The 19,770-nt window shown below is 39.5% G+C and overlaps 1 protein-coding gene across 1 annotated transcript; it reads left to right on the plus strand.

Annotated features, from left to right (window-relative positions):
• The first annotated feature begins 285 nt into the window (after positions 1-285).
• On the plus strand, positions 286-5,113 carry LOC150076463 (uncharacterized). Its single transcript, XM_090387535.1, has one exon. It carries the CDS (start codon positions 395-397, stop codon positions 1,886-1,888), a length of 1,494 nt encoding a protein of 497 aa, XP_090243661.1. The 5' UTR covers positions 286-394; the 3' UTR covers positions 1,889-5,113.
• Positions 5,114-19,770: the final 14,657 nt, after the last annotated feature.

The raw sequence follows: 19,770 nt of genomic DNA on the forward strand, positions 1-19,770 counted from the left end.
AGTTGCTAATGCTCCTAAAAAAAACCAAATAACAACAATAACAAACCCAGCACTTACCGAACAGAACTTATGAGATTCTGCTGTATTTATAAAAGACTAAATACAGTACACTGATATTGTCTGTTTATCAGGGAAGGACATGAAAGTAAAACTTGATGATGGGGCATAATGATTATCTTTTATTTTCTAATTAATTTTGGTAGTGATCATGTTTTGCATTTAGTATTGTTGAGTGTTTATATTATTTTTCAGGGTATATTGATTTTGTTTTCCTTTTTCAGGAAAAGAAGACAAATGTTCTTTCTAAATATATATATTTTTAAGTCATTTCAACTGATTAAGATGATATTTTATTGACTTCGTGTTAACAAAACCCACACACTTGTTTTTAATCATGTCTAAAGTGACTTTGACTAAACTGTGCATTCTAAATGTAGCTAATTTGCTGAAAAACTCTTACTGGTCAGGCACATCATGGTTCCTTTCTAAAGAAGATAGTGGAAATCCATTTAGTAGTTTTCCTACAGAGATCATTGAGGATTTAATTGCTGCTATATTGGAACTCTCTCCAAAAGGAACCCTACTTGAAGAAGACCTGTGTCCACTTATTACCAGCAGCCGAATTCGTCACTTCAGGCTTACTGACATTCTTATCCAAACAAAGGAATTGGTCTCTATATTAATTCTACTAACTAAGTATGCTGATCAGTTAAAAACAATTGTTATGCGAAAAATTTACTGTCCTGATTATTATGCCACACTTCATGTACCAGAGGCACAAATGTTACGCAGTAATTCAGTTGAAAATCTTCTCTTATCTTCAGTAAATTTGGAATATTTACACATTGATATTCCTTTTGATTTGAAAGTTCTGCCTTTAAACAAAGAATTGAGACATTTAGAAATTGATTTTATTCCTAAAAATGATATTTTGGAAATTGTTTCTAGTCCATTAAATAGCACACTGACACCTGATAACAAATTGCAACATATATCTATTTATGAAGGTCCTAGATTTACCATACCAAAAGAACAAATTGCATATTTGTTAAAATATTGCCCCAGTCTTTTATGGTTAGAAAACAGCATAGCAGAAGCACTGGAATATCTTCATTCTGAAGAATTAATGAATGGAACTGTCACTAAACTATATTTATTAGAGAGGGTAATTTTGGGAAATGCTTTTCTTCAACCTGAGCAAGCACCTGCCACATCGCAAGCTACCCATTTAGCTAGTTTAACATGTCCTAATGTTTTAGAACTGGATGTTCTTGTGAATAATCATGATGCAATTTTTGCAATTTCTGAAATGAAAAAATTACATTCTCTTCTTATACAGTGGGCTCATGTATTTCCTGGTGATTTCCTGCAAGGCTTGCTTGTGATACTTCAGGCCATAGGAACTAATCTAAAAACCCTTAATATCATAAACTTTTATAATATTGACATGAGAGCTATTGCAACATTATGCCCACATTTAACATTTCTCAAATTGGAACTAGATTCAGAAGTTCAAAATTATTCTCAGCCTGATATGTGTTTTCAGTTTTTGGAAGGACTTCATATTGAATGTATAGAAAATTTAGGACCACTTCCACAATCTCTAGTATTGATCTTGTCATGTTGCAGAGACCTTGAGTTGCTGTACTTAGATGGTGTTCCTCAGTTTACTGATCAAATACTCAGGACAGTTCTTCCCAAAAATACTCTTGCAAAGTTGAAAAGTGCAACTTTGCTGTCATGTTCATTGACTGCAGAAGGTTTAGGTGATTTGATACGTAGCTGTAGTGCCCTGGAATTTCTTAACATCACTTCATTTCAGATGACATTTGAAGAAGCAGTGACAGTGGTCCATCAACTAAATCCATCAATTTTGATGCAACTTTAAGATGTATGAATTCCATCTAACTTTTGAGGGAATTACTCTCTCATCTTCAGCAGTGTTGTTTCACGTATTTCATGTATTTAAATGGTATTTCATTATGCATTCAATGCATAATGAAATAAGCATTGAATGCATAATATTTTCCTCCAGAACCAAGCTTTGAATTTGTGTGTTCTGCAATGAGCACCTCGTGCATGGTTGTTCAAATATGTCATTTGTGAATGATTTCTGCAGTTCACATTTCTGAATTGCTTTCAAAGTCTCTGTAGTAATCTACTAAGATCACAGATGTATGTATTTAGGCAATTCTGGTAACAGATTTTTGCTTTTGTATGGTCTTGAGTAGTAATAAATAATAAAAAGGTAACTGTCAAAAATCATGGATGATAATATAATTACTGTGAAATCCAGAATTCACAAGTAACAAACATCAAAGAACTGGGCAGGTGATTAACAGATATCATCATCAGCCACTTTCAATCCACTGCAGGGTGAAGGCCTCTCCAGTAACTTTCCAATTCCTTCTGTTTTGTGCAATGGTCATCCATTTTCTACCCATGAGCTCTCGCATTTCATCTGTCCATTTCCATTGTTGTCTTCCAGATTTTCTTTAGTAGCTCCTGTTGGGTACCATTCTGTTATTTTCTTAGTCCATCTGTCATGTCTTCGAGCTGTTTATCCTGCCCAAGTCCATCTCAGTTCTTTAGTTTTGATAAGAATGCCCTTTGCTTGTGTTTGCTGCCTAATCCACGTGTTTCTCTTCTTGTCCAGCAGTCTGATTCCTAATATTATTCATTCCATTCTTCACTGTGTCATTTTTGGTGACTGCCCAAGTTTTACTTCCATAAATCATGGTGGGGAGTATATACTGATTCATTATTTTACATTTCAGGCAAATTGGGATATTTATGCTTAGTATGTGACTATATTTCCTGAATGCTATCCATCCAAAATTATTCTTCTCTTGACTTCCAGCCATTTATCATTGTTACAGCTAATGACTTTTCCAAGATAAGTATATGAATCCACCTTGTCTATTTATGCAACTTCAACGATTATATCCCTTTCTGTGGCAACTTGTTCATCATTACTTTTGTTTTGGCCATATTCATCTTTAGTCCAAAATCCTTATTAACTCTGCATAACTGATTAAGGTTTTCCCCTAATTCCTCAGGACCATGGCTTATGATTACAGTATCATCTGCAAATCTTAAATGGTTTAGGTACTCTCCATTCACATTGACTCCTTTCTGCGGCCAGTCCAATCTTCGGAAAGCTTCCTCAAGGGCAGCAGTAAACAACTTTGGAGATATTGTGTCTCCTTGTCCAACTCCTTTCTCAATTTTAAATTTGCTACTGTCATTGTCTTATCTAATAAAGGAGGTAGCATTCTCATATATTTCATTCAAAATCATAAAGTATCAGGTGTCTGTGCCTTATATTTCCAGTGCCCGAAACATTACCTTGTGCTGTATGGAGTCAAGTGCCTTTTCATAATTCAGAAATGCCAGGCATAGTGGTGTTTTATATTCATTTGCTTTCTCCATTAGCTGTGATATGATCCACAGTTGAGAATCCTGTCCTAAAGCCAGCTTGCTTTTTTGGTTGATTCTAATCTGATTAACAGATATATATATAAACAGAATACTCAAAAATGTAAAGCGAAAACTTAATGAAGTGGCCATCCATATAATTGGATGGCCGCTTCATTAGGAATACATACCTAATAGTGAGTAGTTCCCTTTTAGTTTTAGGATAACCCCTTCATCATAGCATGGACTCGGTGATGTGTCTAAAGCATGTCACAGAGACATTACTCCATGTTGATTCTGTTGCTTCTCACAGTTGTTGCAAATTGAATGGTCGCTGATATATATTCTGAAAAGCTTGTTCCCACCTCATCCTGCAGGTGCTCAATTCTATTTAATTGCGGTGTCCTTGGTAGGGCACTGCAGTAGGCCGAATTCATTCATTTTCCTGGAGCTATACAGTTCTGGTTTTGGGTAATGGTGCATTATCCTGTTGAAAGATCCCATTCACAGACAAACACACTGCATCCATGAAGGGATGTGCCCAGTCAGAAACAATTTATAAACTGTCCCATCCAAATGTTGCTCCAGCTGGTATCAAGGGGCCCAGTGTGCCCCATGAAAACACTCTCCATACCATTACACTGCTAACACCAGCATGCATATATGATGGGTCCCTGGGCTCATGCTGTTTTCATGATATTCTGGTTCTCCCATCAACATGAAATTGTAGGAACCAGAATTCATCAAACCAGGCAATGTTTCTACTATCCTCTGCCTGATGTTCCTGAGCCCACTGTGACTTCTTGTTTTTTTGGTGACAGGAGTGAAACCCTGTTCATTAATTGGCTAAAATACTCCATCCATGGCAAAAAGTGATGAATTATGCATTCAGAAATGCCTCATTTGGTTACAAATGAAAGGTAACAAAAAGACCTTTTGTTATCCTTCATAAGTCTTGTCAGCTTCTGTTGGCCTCTTGCATCAATGAAATATTTCCAAGCATTAGATAACTGTTGACCAGATGTTATTTGATTATTGGAGCTGTGCTTGATACACCTGAGGTACAGTTTTACATGAAAACCCCAGCAGGAATGCAGTTTCCTTCATACCCATACTGACACATCTAGTCTCCCTATATATACCATGCTAAGTTCAAAGTCAATTAAATTTTTATCTGTCCACCCACTTTATGTTGCATGACACAAACGAGTGTGCTGTTATTACTAAAGCAGCACTTCATATCATGAAAAAGGTAGGTGTACCCAATAAAGTGGCCATTAAGTGTATATGCACTTCATTCACCAGTCATCGATCATTAATTAAAATTTCTTTGAAGTAATTCTAAGAAACTGGAAAGACATCCTTATCACTGACACTTCTGACTGGTGTGTATCAAGAAATTGCAGCCAACTATATAGCTTTTGCCAACCATTCAGATCAAATTATCACTCAGGATGAGAGTAATTCCCTTAACCTCTAGTGAGTTAGTATATACAGGCTATCAAAGCAAGAATGAAAGTATCTTTTAGCCATAAAAGATTGTTCGGGTGTGTAGTGGGCTTGAAATTTTCAAAGTCGTGATATAGATGTATCCTTCGTGGTTAAATTTAAAATGACTTTTAATTAATGTATGAATAAAAATAAAATTTTTGGATTGTCATAGCAGTCTGAATCTTACAATTAAAAGAAAATTTCATTTCTTTTGCCTTAATTTAAAAAATAAATTTCTCTGATATCATTTACATTTCTATTCTGTGGATCACTTATCATCAGTCTACCAAGTGCAGGTCCAGCCACACACTCAACAACCATGTCACCATATCTCCCTATATATTCAACATTCCTTTTAAGTTCATCTAATTTATTTATTATTATTATTTTATTTTATTTTTTTCAATCTTCCTCATCAACTTTTCCCTCCATAACATTCTTAATCAACATTTTGTGTCAACTACACATTGAATCCAATTTCTCTTCCACCTACTGTTTATTTCAGTGATAAATCTCCCTCGCCCATTATTCCTCAATCAAATACCTCTTTAAACATTTATTTTGCATTTCACCTATGCATCCCTCCAATAGTTTGTCCAGTTCTTCTATAAATTTATTCAAACTATGAACTTCCACAACAATGGATGGAAGCTTGTTCCAGCAATCAACCACCTGTTGATTGCTGGAACAAGGCAAGGCTGAAGGCAAGTTTCTGCACATCTGTTCTGCAGCCATCCTTCCTCAATATTAATTTATGCCTACTCATGCATAGTCTGAGCAAGAGGAAGAATCCCATCAGCATTGAATTTCCCCAAACTATTCAAAGCTTTTACACATCACAGTCAGATCTCTTCCAGGTGCCTAGTCTCAAGACACTGCAATTTCTAAAACTGAAGCCTTTCTTGGTAAGAGCAACCCTTTCTTCCCCTCACCAATCTCGTTTGCCTTTTCCGTTTCTGTACTCATTGCAGCAGCTCTGCATTCTTCCTAAAATGAGGCCTTCGGGCCTGTGTACAGTACTCAAGATGTGGCCTGGCCATGGCCTTATATAATGGAATAATCACCTCAGTACATGCTTGCAAAATTCCCATATATCATTGACAAAACACCATGATCTGTCCTAGCAGCTGTCTATACTGCATTTCATGAAACTTTTCATTTTTCACTTCACTGAGTGTGTATCACACAGTTGGTAGATTACTCTGGGATTACTGCTACTCATGTGAAGTACTTTGCATTTGTTAATGTTAAAATTCAACTGCCATTTCTCAGCTCATCGGCCTAATGTTTTTAGATCTTGTTGCAGAAGCATACATTTATTACTCTTATTAACAACTCTGCCAACTTTTATGTATCATATGCAGACTTAGACATTAAAGTTGCTCTACCATCATCAGTATCATTAATAAATACAGAAGACAATAATGGGCCCAGCACTGAACCCTGTTTTCTGCACTGATAACACTGTCCATTGGCAACTATTCTGTTTTATACCAGTCAACCATCCCTTTATAAATAGCAGTAACTTACTCTTAATGCCACATTACTCCAGTTTGTACAGCACTCTTTTTTGTGCAACAGCAACAAAAGATTTCCTGAAATCCTTGTATATGATATCAAAATTATTTTTGCATCCATTTCCTTTATTACGACATAATATCCAATCAAATTGGTCAGACAAGTTCTCTTAATGAGCCCATACTGTGACTGCAGTATAACTGCACACTTTTCTAGATGGTAGTGCATTACCTCTTTAATCAGTGACTCCATTATTTTCATTGGATCAGAAGTTAAGCTAAGAGGTTAATTAATGTCGCCCTTTGATCCCCGTTTGTGAATTGGCTTACACTCCCGCATCGCCAATCCTCATGTAACTCTCCTGAATTATGAGATACTCTGATAACTGTGGCTTAGGATTTGCTTACTTCCATTGTTTACTGCCTCCCGTAATATAATTGGATAGATCCCATCCACCACAGATACCTTTTTTATATTTAATTTTAACAATTTTTTAACCACTTTCCTCTCAGTTATTGCAAAATCATTTAGCTCTCTGATAGAGTTTGGTTAAATTCTGGCATTCAATTCCCTAAAGAATTCCTCTTAGAAATATAGATGCAAAATACATATACAAGTTCTCAGCAATCTGAGCAAAATCAATCCCTTCCTTCTGTTTTCAGCAAAAGACCTCTTTACATAAGTAAAGAGGTCTTTCGCTGTTTTTTATTGCATCCTTTGCCAGAGTTCTCATAGTCTGCTTGGGCTTGCCTAACTTCCTTTGTGACTTGATTGCAGATTAGTTTATATCTAATTTCTCAGAAAAGTTCAGACCTCTGGCGGTGATGCTTGCTGGTATTATAGTCAGAAACCTAGACGACATTCTCATCTGAATACATTCTCTCACCACCTCACTATCTGCAGCAAACCTGGAAGACAACTTCAAATCACAGTCCTCTTCATATTTCCAATATAGTCACGGCATTGCACCTCTCACCTGACAACTGGATCACGCCCTGGATCTTCTGGACGGCAACTAGATATCATAGCCTCAGATGCAAATGCCGTCTGCCTTGTGGTTCAATCCCTTTACTGACACCAGAGTTGTGCTTCTGGAGTAACTCTTTGATGCATGAAACCTGCTTTTGGTAAATAAGCCAGGTCATGTGGCACTTTTAGCTTAACAAATGGCTAGTCCAGCATAGACTTACCATGATGACACCCTCCCTGGTTTAAGATATATCTGACTAGTTCATTCATGAATATCTAACGACTAATGATAGCTTAATCACCTGAGGTTTTCAATGTTCAACAGTCATTCCCTCCCCATCGGAATGATGTGGCTCGATATGCACTGAGATTTGCAAGATGCGAGCTAATTGATGACACTGACAAACCTTCCAAGACAACTCACCAGAAGACTTGCTGACCATGACAACTACCAAGAAAGTGGATTTCATCACCCGACTTCTGGCTAAAGCCTCGGATGCAGCTATTAGACTGAGGAAATGCGATCCAAAAAGTGCTTTGGTGGACACAAGAACTGTCTACCTTGAGATCTGACCTAACAGCTGTAAGAAAAGAATATCAAAGAATGCATAGAATAGGCCAGCACCAGTAGGCAGAGTTGCTGTTTGAAAGCTACAAAAGATACTGGCGAAGATAATGCAATTAGCAACACCTGGAGGTGCCTTATCCAAACTGAGTGAAGAAACAATCCATTGGGCATAGTCCATGAGATCAACAGGCAGAAGCTCAGCACTCCTGACAATAACTTACATAACAGAACAGGGAACTCTAGAAATTACCTCTTGGTTGGACATCATGGGAAAGGTACTCGATCAAATCATCATACAGGATAACCCAAACTGTGGTTCTCACAAACAATGCATTGTCATTGCAGAAAATCTGCATCTCGATGGGTATGGAGGCAGAATTTTCCCAACAAGTGATCTCTGATGCCATCCAAAAGATCAAGTGTGAAGACTTGACAGGTTCTAAAGTGAAACAATTCAACACTGGTCTCTTGCTCCCAACTTCAAGATCTGTTTAATGCCTTCCTTTGTGAAGCTAAGGAAGATTGTGAGATTGCAGAGGGCTTCCCTGCCCTCTGCAATCTCACAATTGTTTGCTTAATACCAAAGTATCCTCGTCTCCCACCAGAACATTGAGTTGCTATTGATTGATTGCCATTCAACTCCTTCTGGGCAAGGTCTTTGGGAGAATTGCTGTTAGCCATACTATTACCTATTTATGAAGACAGAATTTAGTTCCTCCTACCAATATGGATTTAAACCAGGATGTCCAACTATTGTCACAATTAGCATTAGCATTAGCATTAGTAGAGGCATTTGATGCAAGAAAGCAAGCTTATGCAGCATCAGCCAAAAAAAAAAAAAAAAAAAAAAACCACTTCCACTTCACCCCTCCGTTCGTTCAAAATACCTGTCCAGCTGAGCCTTAAACTTATTTAGGCTATCAACCTCCACCACAAGGGATGGAAGTCTGTTCCACCAACCAACCACCCGCTGGCTAAAGGCAAATTTCCGCACGTCTATCCTACATCTGTCTTTCCTCAATTTGAATTTATGCCCTCTCAGGTGATTATTCTGAGCTAGAGGAAGAATCCCATCAGCATTGAGCATGCTTAAACCATTCAAGGCTTTATACACCTCTATCAGATCACCTCGCTGGTGCCTAGTCTCCAGACACTGTAATTTGTAAAACTTAAGCCGTTCTTCGTAAGAGCACCCCTTTGTTCCATTCACTAATCTTGTTGCCCTTCTCTGTACTCGTTCCAGCAGCTCTACATCCTTCTTGAAATGAGGCCTCCAGACCTGTATACAGTACTCTAGGTGTGGCCTGACCATCGCCTTATACAATGGAATAATCACCTCCTTATCCCTGCTGGAAAAATTCCTGTATATCATTGACAATACTCCATGAGCTACTCTTGCAGCCCGTCTGCACTGCTCAGAGAACTTCATATCTGCCTGCACAACCACCCCCAAGTCACTTTCATTCTCTACCACTGTCAGTGTTGTACCACAGAGTTGATACGTTGCTCTGGGGTTGCTGTTTCCCATGTGTAGTACTTTACATTTGTCAATGTTAAACTTCATTTGCCACCTCTCAGCCCATCTGCTCAACCTTTCCAGATCCTGTTGCAGCAGCATAGTGTCAGTAGTGTCCTTGACAACCCTGCCAACCTTTGTATCGTCTGCAAACTTGGACATTAATCCCGATATACCATCATCAATATCATTTATAAATACAGAAAACAATAATGGACCCAACACTGAGCCCTGAGGGACTCCACTAATAACATCAGTCCACGATGAGCAGTGTCCATTGATTACCACTCTCTGTCTTCTCCCCCTCAACCACCCCTTTATCCATAGCAGTAATTTGCCTCCAATGTCACACTGCTCCAATTTGTGTAGCAGTCTTCCATGTGCAACAGTATCAAAAGCCTTTCTAAGATCCAAGTATATAATATCAAAGTTATTCCCTGCATCCAGTTCTTTTGTGACTGCATCATAGTATCCAATCAAGTTGGTCAGGCAAGACTTCCCCTTAACAAAACCATGCTGTGTCTGAGCTATAACTGAAGTCTTGTCTAAATGATCCTGCAGTGCTTCTTTAACCAGTGCCTCCATTAATTTTCCTGGAACAGAAGTTAAGCTCACAGGTCTATAATTACTTGTGTCAGCCTTTGATCCTCCTTTGTGAATTGGGGTCACATTTGCACATTTCCAGTCTATGGGTACCTCCCCTGAGTCCAAGGAAGCTCTCATAATTATGGCTAAGGGTTTGCTTACTTCCTTTGCTGCCTCCTTTAATATAACTGGATAGATCGCATCCACCCCGGGTGCCTTTCTTGTGTTTATCTTCAACAGTTTCTCCTCCACTTTACTCCCAGTTATTTCAAGATTCTGTAACTTACTGCTAGAGTTGAATACACCTCTGGCATTCCCCTCGCTGAATAACTCATGTGTGAATGTCGATGCAAAATATTCATTTAGTTTGTTAGCTACCTGAGCAGGATCATCAACACTTGACCCATCAATATCAAGAGGACCAATCTGATTCATCCCTTTCCTTCTAGAGTTTACATAAGTAAAGAACTCTTTGCTGTTTTTCTTTGCATCCCTTGCCAAGGATTTCTCGTAATCTGCCTTCGCCTGCCTAACCTCCTTTGTAACTTGGTTGCATATCAACTTGTATCTATCGTAGGCTTCTGTGTCATGTGTTAATTTGTAAGTATCCCATGCATTTTTCTTCTCTGCCATATGCCTCATTAGTTCATCTGACATCCATTTTGGCCTAAACCTTGAACAATATTTCTTAGTTGGTATGTAAAGCCTAGTAGCTTCCAAGATAAGTTCTTTGAATGCTTCCCATTTTGAATTTGCTGTTGGTAACATCATCAGTTGGTCCCACTGTATAGAATTTAAATACTGTCTCAGTCCATCGTAGTCGCCTTTACGGAAGCAATAACCCTTCCCTTTACCCCTAATGGTAGTTACCTCTTTGAGTAAATCCCACTTCAGCACACTGTGATCACTGCCACCTAGTGGTTCATTTATCTGCAGATTCTTAATGCATGAAGAATCACTGCTGATAATCAAATCAAGAGTATTGCTCCCTCTAGTTGCCTCCCGAACATGCTGATGTAGAAAACAATCATCCAATAAATCCACAAAAGCCCTGCTAGTGTGCGAGTATCCAGCCCCCAAATTCCAGTCAATATCTGGGAAATTAAAATCTCCCATTATAAGACACTCTGATTTACTGGCCCATTCTATTTCCCTGTACAGTTCCTTATTATACTCATCAGAGTCATTAGGCCTATAGCACACTCCTACTCTCAATTTTGATCTCCCAATGTTTATGTCACACCAAACTGACTCCACACTGCACTGTCCAGCGATGTCGACTGGCTTCACTTCCTTGGTTTTTATGTGTTTCTTAACTAATAGCATAACACCTCCCCCCTTCCTATCCTGTCTATCCTTTCTGTAGACGTTGTACTCCCCAAATTGCAGTTCTGCATCCCTTATATCTGTGTGACACCACGTCTCTGATATCCCAACAATATCTGCCTTCGATGTTTTGAGCAATACCTCAAATTCATCAAATTTATTTACTAAACTCCTAGCATTGGTGTACACGCAAGTATAACTGCACCTGTTTCTATTCTTAGCTACCCTAACACAACCCATGTGTTTACTTGTACCACAATGGCTCCCAGCAGTCTCTGAAATACCATGCATCTTGTTTTTCAGGCTTCTGCTCATTCTAATAGAAGCAGTGCAAGAATCTCTTTCACCTCTGCCAGTGGCTACTGTCAATCTATTGGTCTTTGTCTCCCCCCAAGCTAGCAGTTTTCCGACCCACCTAACACTGCCTCGATAGCATCAGCAAATATTCTTGCACCCTTTCTATTTAAGTGTATCCCATCCCTGTAGAAGCAATCTCTCCTGTTAACAAGTACAGTCCAGGCTGAAAAAAATTCTACCCCTTGAGCCTTGCACAATCTTTCCAGGGCCGAATTGATCGACAAGGCTCTCATCATATACTCCCTCCTATCGTGTCTGGGCAGAATTGCAGACACTTTCAAATTCAATAATTATATAGCACAATCCATAGCATTTGTGATGCACAAGAGCGATCGGACTGTACATATGCAACAGCTATCTTTATTGATTTCAAAGGGGCATTATTTGATTTTCCTGGCAGCCTATGTCATGAAAAAGATTAGGGAAAATGTTCTCTGAGTTCTACAAATGCTTCATCACCTATTTCACAAATAGCAAAATCATAAGCAAGAATCCTTTTCATTAGATTACAAGGGATACCGCTAGAGGCTGCCCTAAAGATACCATTTCCGGCTTATCTGTGTGAAACGTGTTGAACGAATGGGTAGAACCCTATCCACTGTACGGAGGCAACTCCGACCCATTGGAATTACCATCAACTCACTCAAAAATCAGGACAGCCAGAAAACCAACAGGAGTGCAACTATGCCAATGTTACTAGACACTTCTGATACCAAATATCCCACAGACTTACTGCATCTGAACAGTGAATTATTTGCAACAGTGGTGCACACCAACCCTGCCATTGGAAATTTCCTTTTCCAGGGACGAAGTGGAAGGTGCCATCAAATATATTAAGGATGGCAGAGCACTGAATATGACCCACCTTCAGATCGATCTGTTCAAGATTTTTTCTGTGATGGCTCAATCCCCTTATGGGGAAAACATGAAAACCTACCTATAATACCTAAAAAATCTGTGGTGATGTAAACTCTTCATCGGGTGACCTGGTCATTGTTGTCCATGACCCAAGTAGAATGTCCCCGGAGTTCTGTGCAAATGCAGTCACGCACGTCACCTGCCTTGAGTGGTTCGTATTAAGCAAGCTAGCCATTTCTTATAGTGTAAGTTGCGTATTTATGCCGAAAGAAAACCTATACATTTACCACCCTACTACAGTCTATTACTAGAACAATCTTTCACCAATGCCTCTCCCTCAAACAACTCGGTGTACCCTTGGTCAACAAGCAACCATTCCTCCCACATTCTGAACACAGGAAGAAAATATAAAGAAATTTACCTTCTCGATGGCCAGGATTACTAAAAGGGACTGGGTCTCGAGCGCAAGTCTCTGTAACTAATTTACAACACTGTTCTTCCCTATTGTCCACTATGGGGCAGAAGAGGTTCAATTGCTCACTGTACAGTCAGCTTAATGTGAAGCAAACGATCTACTGAGAATGCAAAGTTTAATCCTCCAGCAGCTTTCCAGGTGTTCACAGGGAAACGAGTTTCATGCTGTGGATTTTGCTAATTCATCAGAACCGACCAAGTAGCTGACCAGATTAGAATCTGCAGATTGACACTGATGTCCACCAAGAGAAAACGTGAATCATGACACCTTTACAGCCCTGTGCCAAGAGCCGTGCAGAGTCTGCCAAAGATGCAAGGTAACTTGTAAATTTTTCTCCATAGTATTCTTTGTTGAAAAGCATTCTGCAACTTCATTTGCTTCAGGTGCTTTCTCCTCCAGCCACAGCAGTTTCAATATCAAATTTCCACACTTTGTTATACAGATGGGTGTGCTCTGTAACCAGTAGCGGATTAAGGTCGATTGAGGCCCTGGGTGCAGAAGAAAATATTGGGCCCCTTAAAAAAAAAGAGAGACAGGGAAAATAAAAATACATATTAACCATTTTTTTAAATAAATAAAAAATATTATGTACTATTAATGTTTTATTTCCAATAAAATTTGAATATAATATATGTATAATTAATAATAGCATAATAATAATCACAAAGTTTTGAACTAATAGTTGAACATATTAGTTCAACTAATTTGTTGGGGTTTTGCATGGGCCCTTCAGAAGTCGGGGCCCAGGGCGTGCGCCCAGTGTGCCCGCAGTTAAATCCATCCCTGTCTGTAACTAGCGAAGAAGAGAGCTAGCACCATGTATTTCACGAGTGTCGATTTACATTGACCATCGGATGGACCTGCGCTCCTTAAATGTGTACTCCGTTGCTCATTCTGTCTTCATTTGCCTTTCTGACTCAACTCGTGGGCATTATAACGGACGTTTTGCTACCTGGGTGGAATGTACTGAATGCAATTCAGTGGTCGGTCATCCCCATGGGCTGACTGGGAAAGGCAGGATTCAAGTGTTGCAGACCCAAGGGTTCCCCCCATTAGCCGCTTTTGTGGATCTTGTGAAGAGGCTTTCGCCTTATATGCAGTCATGTGCATGTAAGTTTTGTGTAGTGTTCTGTTGTAGTGTATGACTGGCATCTTAGCAGGTGGGAAGCGGGCACACCTATTCACCACATTCCAGCATCATCCCGGCCGTGGAGACATGGCAAGATCTGCTATCACTTGCTAGGAAAACCTGGATCAAAGTCCCAAGAGCCGAAATAAAATGAGACAGTTGCAGAAGGAGAAGATTGGGAGCTGGGATTATGGGTGGAAAGGATTACACTGAGGGATCTGCCTTGTATGTCAGAAGATATAAGAAGTCAATGCAAGAGTAAAGAAGTGGAATTTGCTTCTCCATGCATAAGATAATATTCTATGGGAATCCCGTCCTATTTCTTCAGGATCAGCAGTGATTCGAGCAAGAGTCCCATCAGAAAAATATAAGCAGTAATTTGTATATCCTGCCACCCAAACCAATCTGTCATAATAAAATTCTGAAGTTAGTCAAGTCCAATTCAGGTGAATGTCCTTCAGAGAGTTATCAAAAATCTGCCACTTAGCTGATTTAGTTTGGAATTGAGATATGTCAGAGGTGTCTGATCTGGAGCAAGTGACATAATCACCTAAGGGGAAGGTAATAACATTGATCACTCGTTGACCAACTAATGTGTACCTGGTAATCTGATTTTGGGGGCTAGAAAGGGAGTAATAAGAGAAATGTTGATAAATGACTCCTCAAGGTGTAACGCAGGTTGGGAGATGTCTCAAAGAATTTAAAATCTTTAACTAAAGAGATAAGGTTAATACCTCCATCAGTTCCCTCTTATCATTGGTTTGCAAGCTCTTCCTTAAAGTGAAATCAGTGTTAGCATCCATGATGAGGATGACATTTTTATCTTTGAGCACTTGCAAGGTGGTATTAAGATATTCAACATAAGGTGTGGGGCCTGATATTGTGAACATTATCAATACAGCGATATAAGGTAAATCTAGAAATGGGGAGGCACCGATCATTCACGATCTCACAGTTTCCCACCAGGTTGAAAAGTGATCATTCACATTTTCCAACCTGATGCACTTCATTCAGGTGCAATTAGCACACAGTCACTGGTCCCTTTGTAATGGGATTTACATATCTTGGAATCTACACTCCTCTACCTGTTTCTCACCTGGGTGCGGTCTGTGTGGGTAGCACGGTGGCATCGCCACCATCCTCCTCACACCGGGCAGAAAAGGCTTGGGTTCGAATCCCGTCGATGACACCAGGAACTTTAATGGGATTATTTCATGTCAATATCAGGAAGCAGCTTCCGGTTTCAAGGTTCCCCCCCCCCAGAAACTTTTTTTTTTTTTTTTTTTTGTCCAGCAAAACAGGCAAATTGACCAGAGAATACACAATTTACAGACAATGCATGTGGGTAGATGTAATCAATTTCGGGTGACCCTTATATAATTTCACCTGCGTGGAATGTGCGGACGACACTTCAGTCGTGGGACGATCTCTGTTCCATGGGACTCAACTTCTTGTAGCAGCTATTCAAATACTATGGCTTCTCCAGTGAGGGATCTAGTCACTGCACAGAGGATCCGCTCCTTTCTTTAGCTGATGGTGTGGTGCTTTTCTCACAATGGGATGCCTTGCCATCTCTACTCCTCAGAGTGATTTCTGAGGCTAATTGGATATATTCTTAACAGTGTGGGGAACTCTGCAAGTTGATTGCGCTCACATCTTACTGAACCTATTATTTCAGCACTCTGTGAGCCACCCATCTACATAATTACTATTTGAACGCCTTATGCACACCAGCATACAGCTACATTACAAATCAGCCAGCAAACTTGGCCTCGCCCAACTAGTTTGGCTTTAAGAAAGGGTGCTCTTCAGTTGATGCACTCCAACATCTGGAAAATGCTAGATCGAGTAAGATGTACTTTCTGGGTTGTTGTTGTTGTTGTTGTTATTGTTATTTTTGGCGCAAGGGCTGCTCAGGCCATATTGCGCCGATCAGCGATGTGGACGATACTCATGATGACTGTTTTGCAAACAATCAAAACTGATCATATAAGTTTATCCGTTTGATAAATGAGAAAAATTCTGTGAGATTGGCATTATTACCTATGATATGACAGAGGTTTAAAGATTCTTTAAGATTAGGAAGAAAACTGAATGAGAGTTGCCGGGCATGCGAGTATAAGGTGCATTCAACAAGAATGTGCTTCATTGTGAGTTGAGAATTGCAGTGTGTACACTGAGGAGGATCATTGCCTGTGAGGAGGAACAGGTGGGTAATGTGACTGTGTCCAATTCTTGCTCTGGCTAGGATTACTTCTTCCTTTCTGTTTTCCCGGAAGCTAGAGGCCCATAATTGTGGATCTGGTTTTATTTGAAAGAGCTTATTATCTGGTTTATTTTGCCATATAAGTGTCCATTGTTCCTTACATATTCTTTGTATATTAGATTTGTAGTCAGCATATGGAACGAGAGCACATGATGACTCTGAATTAGAAGGATGTTTGGCTGCATAATCTGCACATTCATTTCCAGGTATCCCAGTGTGGCCTGGGATCCAGCAAAAGATAACTACAAGCTGGCGTTCCTGAGTGTGTATCAACATATCTCTTATAGTTTTTATTAAAGGATTCTTTGGTGAGGAGGTGTTTTGTAGGGTTATAAGTGCACTCTGCGAGTCCGTATATATTATACTCTTTTTGATGGACAGATGGAGAATATTTTGTAGGGCAAGCTTGATGGCAAATAACTCAGCTGTATAACTGCTGCATTCTGTGGGAAGTGATAGAGAGATGGTGTTAAAAGGGAATACTGCTGCAGCACCTACTGCGCTATCAGACTTTGATCCATCGGTATATATTTTTGTAAAAAGAGGATAATTCTCTGTGTGAGCAGTATGGAGTTGTTGTATATTGATATTTGCCAGGGAATGCTTCCCCCAGTTTACGAAGTAATTGTCACAGGATGGTATAGTATAGGCCCATGGGGCGACTGGACAGGTTGGATCTTGGAGGACTTTTTCGAGATGGACATTCCAAGTTTCTGATAGTGCTTGTAATCTGATACCAGTAGGCTGAACAGCACTGGGTTTATTTCTATAAAAGATTTTAAACTGTGGGTCACTAAGTATAGGCCAAATTGGATGGGTAGGCATGCTTCGAATTTTAGCTGCATAATTCAGAAGTAACACCTTTCTTCTGAGACAGTGTGGAACTTCATTGGCTTCAATACAAAGGCTTTGTACTGGCGATGTCCTAAAAGCTCCTGTAGCAATCCTGAGGGCAGAATGTTGAATAGGTGCAAGGCGTGTAAGTACGCTTTCCCTGGCAGAGTCATAAACTGGGGCACCATAATCAAGACGAGACCTAATTAGAGTTCTATACAATTGAAGCAGGGTATAGCGATCTGCACCCCATGTTGTCGAAGAAAGAACTCTGAGTATATTCATTTTTTTCTGGCAAGTAGTCCGCAGATATTTGATATGTTCTAAGAAATTAAGCTTACTATCAAAAATGAGGCCCAGGAGACAAATACTTTTCATGACTAATATAGGATGATTCGTTAAGTGAAGCTCTGGTTCAGGATGCATCTTTCGTTTGTTGCAAAAATGAATGACACTGGATTTCTGATGTGATAGTCGGTATCCATTCTGTGTCATCCATAATTCAATATTGTTAAGAGAGGTTTGTAGTTGCCTTTCGATGAAGTTCATATTCTGTGAACTGCAGGAAACAGTCAGGTCATCGGCATAGAGATATGTGTTTACAGGGACTGGTATGCATTTGGTTATATTATTTATTCTTATTGCAAATAAGGTAGAACTCAGAACTGAGCCTTGCGGGACTCCTTCCTGTTGTATATAGATTTGCGAGAGGACTTGCCGATAGCGGACTTGAAAAGTTCTATTCTGAAGGAAGTTTTGTATGAAATATGGTAAGTGGCCTCTGAGGTCAAGGGAATGTAGATCTTTCAAGATACCAAAACGCCAAGTGGTGTCAAAGGCCTTTTCTATGTCAAGGCATACCATAACGAGATGCTCGTTTCGGATAAACGCATTCCTGATGTTTGTTTCAGCTTTGACCATGAGATCCAGGGATGATCGATTTTTCCTGAATCCAAATTGGCTATCAGATATTAAATGTTTGGAGTCAAGATACCAGGTTAGTCGGCGGTGTATCATTTTTTCCAGGGTTTTGCCCAAGCAGCTGGTAAGAGAAATAGGTCTATAGTGGTGAGGGACAGAGTGATCTTTCCCTGGTTTGGGAATTGCCAGTACATAGGAGTGATGCCAGCATGTGGGGAATGAATGTTCAGTGAAAATACGATTGTAGAAAGTTAACAGCAAGGATAATGCTTTGTTATCTAAGTGTTTAAGCATTGTATAATACACTCCATCTGGACCAGGAGCACTGTTCTTTGAGGTATGTATAGCTTCTTTAAGTTCAATCATAGTGAGGGGCCGATTATATGATAGACACGATTTGGTTTTGAAGTTCAATCGAGATTTTTCAGCTGCAGCTTTAATCTTCTGAAATGACTGGTCGTATGCGGTCGATGCAGACAGCTGTGAGAATACAAAGCCTAAAGCATTTGCAATTTCTGCAGGAGTACACAGCTCCTGTCCATTCCAGTTGAAAATTGGGGAGGATGGAGGAGGAAATTTGCCATTTAATTGTTTTATTTTTCTCCATATTATTCTAGAATCTGTATTTTTATTAATTGAATTTGCAAATCGGATCCAGGAGTCTCTTTTTGCTTTTTTCCTGATATGGCGAGCCTTGGCTCTGAGTTTTTTATAATTTATAAGATTATTGGTAGTAGGATGTTTGCGGAATATATTCCAGGCTCGGTTTTTTTCTTTTTTGGCACTTCTACAGTCTTCATTCCACCAATAATTTATGGATCTACGAGAGCTTGACTGTGACTGTGGAATGGCAATAGACGCAGCTGCTAGGATTTGTTTAGTGATATGGCTGGTGACTATGTCAATTGGACAAGATTCAATTATCTGATTATCAAATGATACGTGATAAGTATATTTTGCCCAATCAGCCTTGGAAAATTTCCATTCGTATGAATGTAAGTTGGTGAACCAGTATTTAGGATGGATAAATTCTGCCTGTCAATGAGCATTTCAATAAGTTGTCCCCGTCCATCTGCATTGGGAGAGCCCCACAATGGATGGTGTCCATTGAAGTCGCCCAATAAACAGAAAGGGGTTGGCAACTGCAGTATTAGATCTTCAAGTTCATGAATAGTGCAAGGCTGAGTGGGCGGTATATAGATAGAGACAACTGTTATAGTGACTCCAATTGCTATTCGCGCAGCAACCGCTTCAATAGAGGTTTGCAAAGGAATACGCCTGCAAGGGACTCGTGAATTTATGAGAATAGCAACCCCACCGTGAGCTTTATTTGTAACTGGTCTATCTTCTCTGAAAAGAGAATAATTTTTGATCGAGAGAGATACCTTAGGAGTTAAATATGTCTCCTGTAAACAGATGCCAACTGGATTATGACGTTTAATTATTTCCTGGATGTCATCAATATTGCTACGCAAGCCTCTGCAATTCCACTGGACTATATTATTCATTGTTTAGATTTAGATGAGGGAGCTGAGTCTGT

This window comes from Mastigoproctus giganteus, chromosome 13 (assembly GCF_048544385.1).
Source record: "Mastigoproctus giganteus isolate SK-2022 chromosome 13, ASM4854438v1, whole genome shotgun sequence".
Lineage (NCBI taxonomy): Eukaryota > Metazoa > Arthropoda > Arachnida > Uropygi > Thelyphonidae > Mastigoproctus > Mastigoproctus giganteus.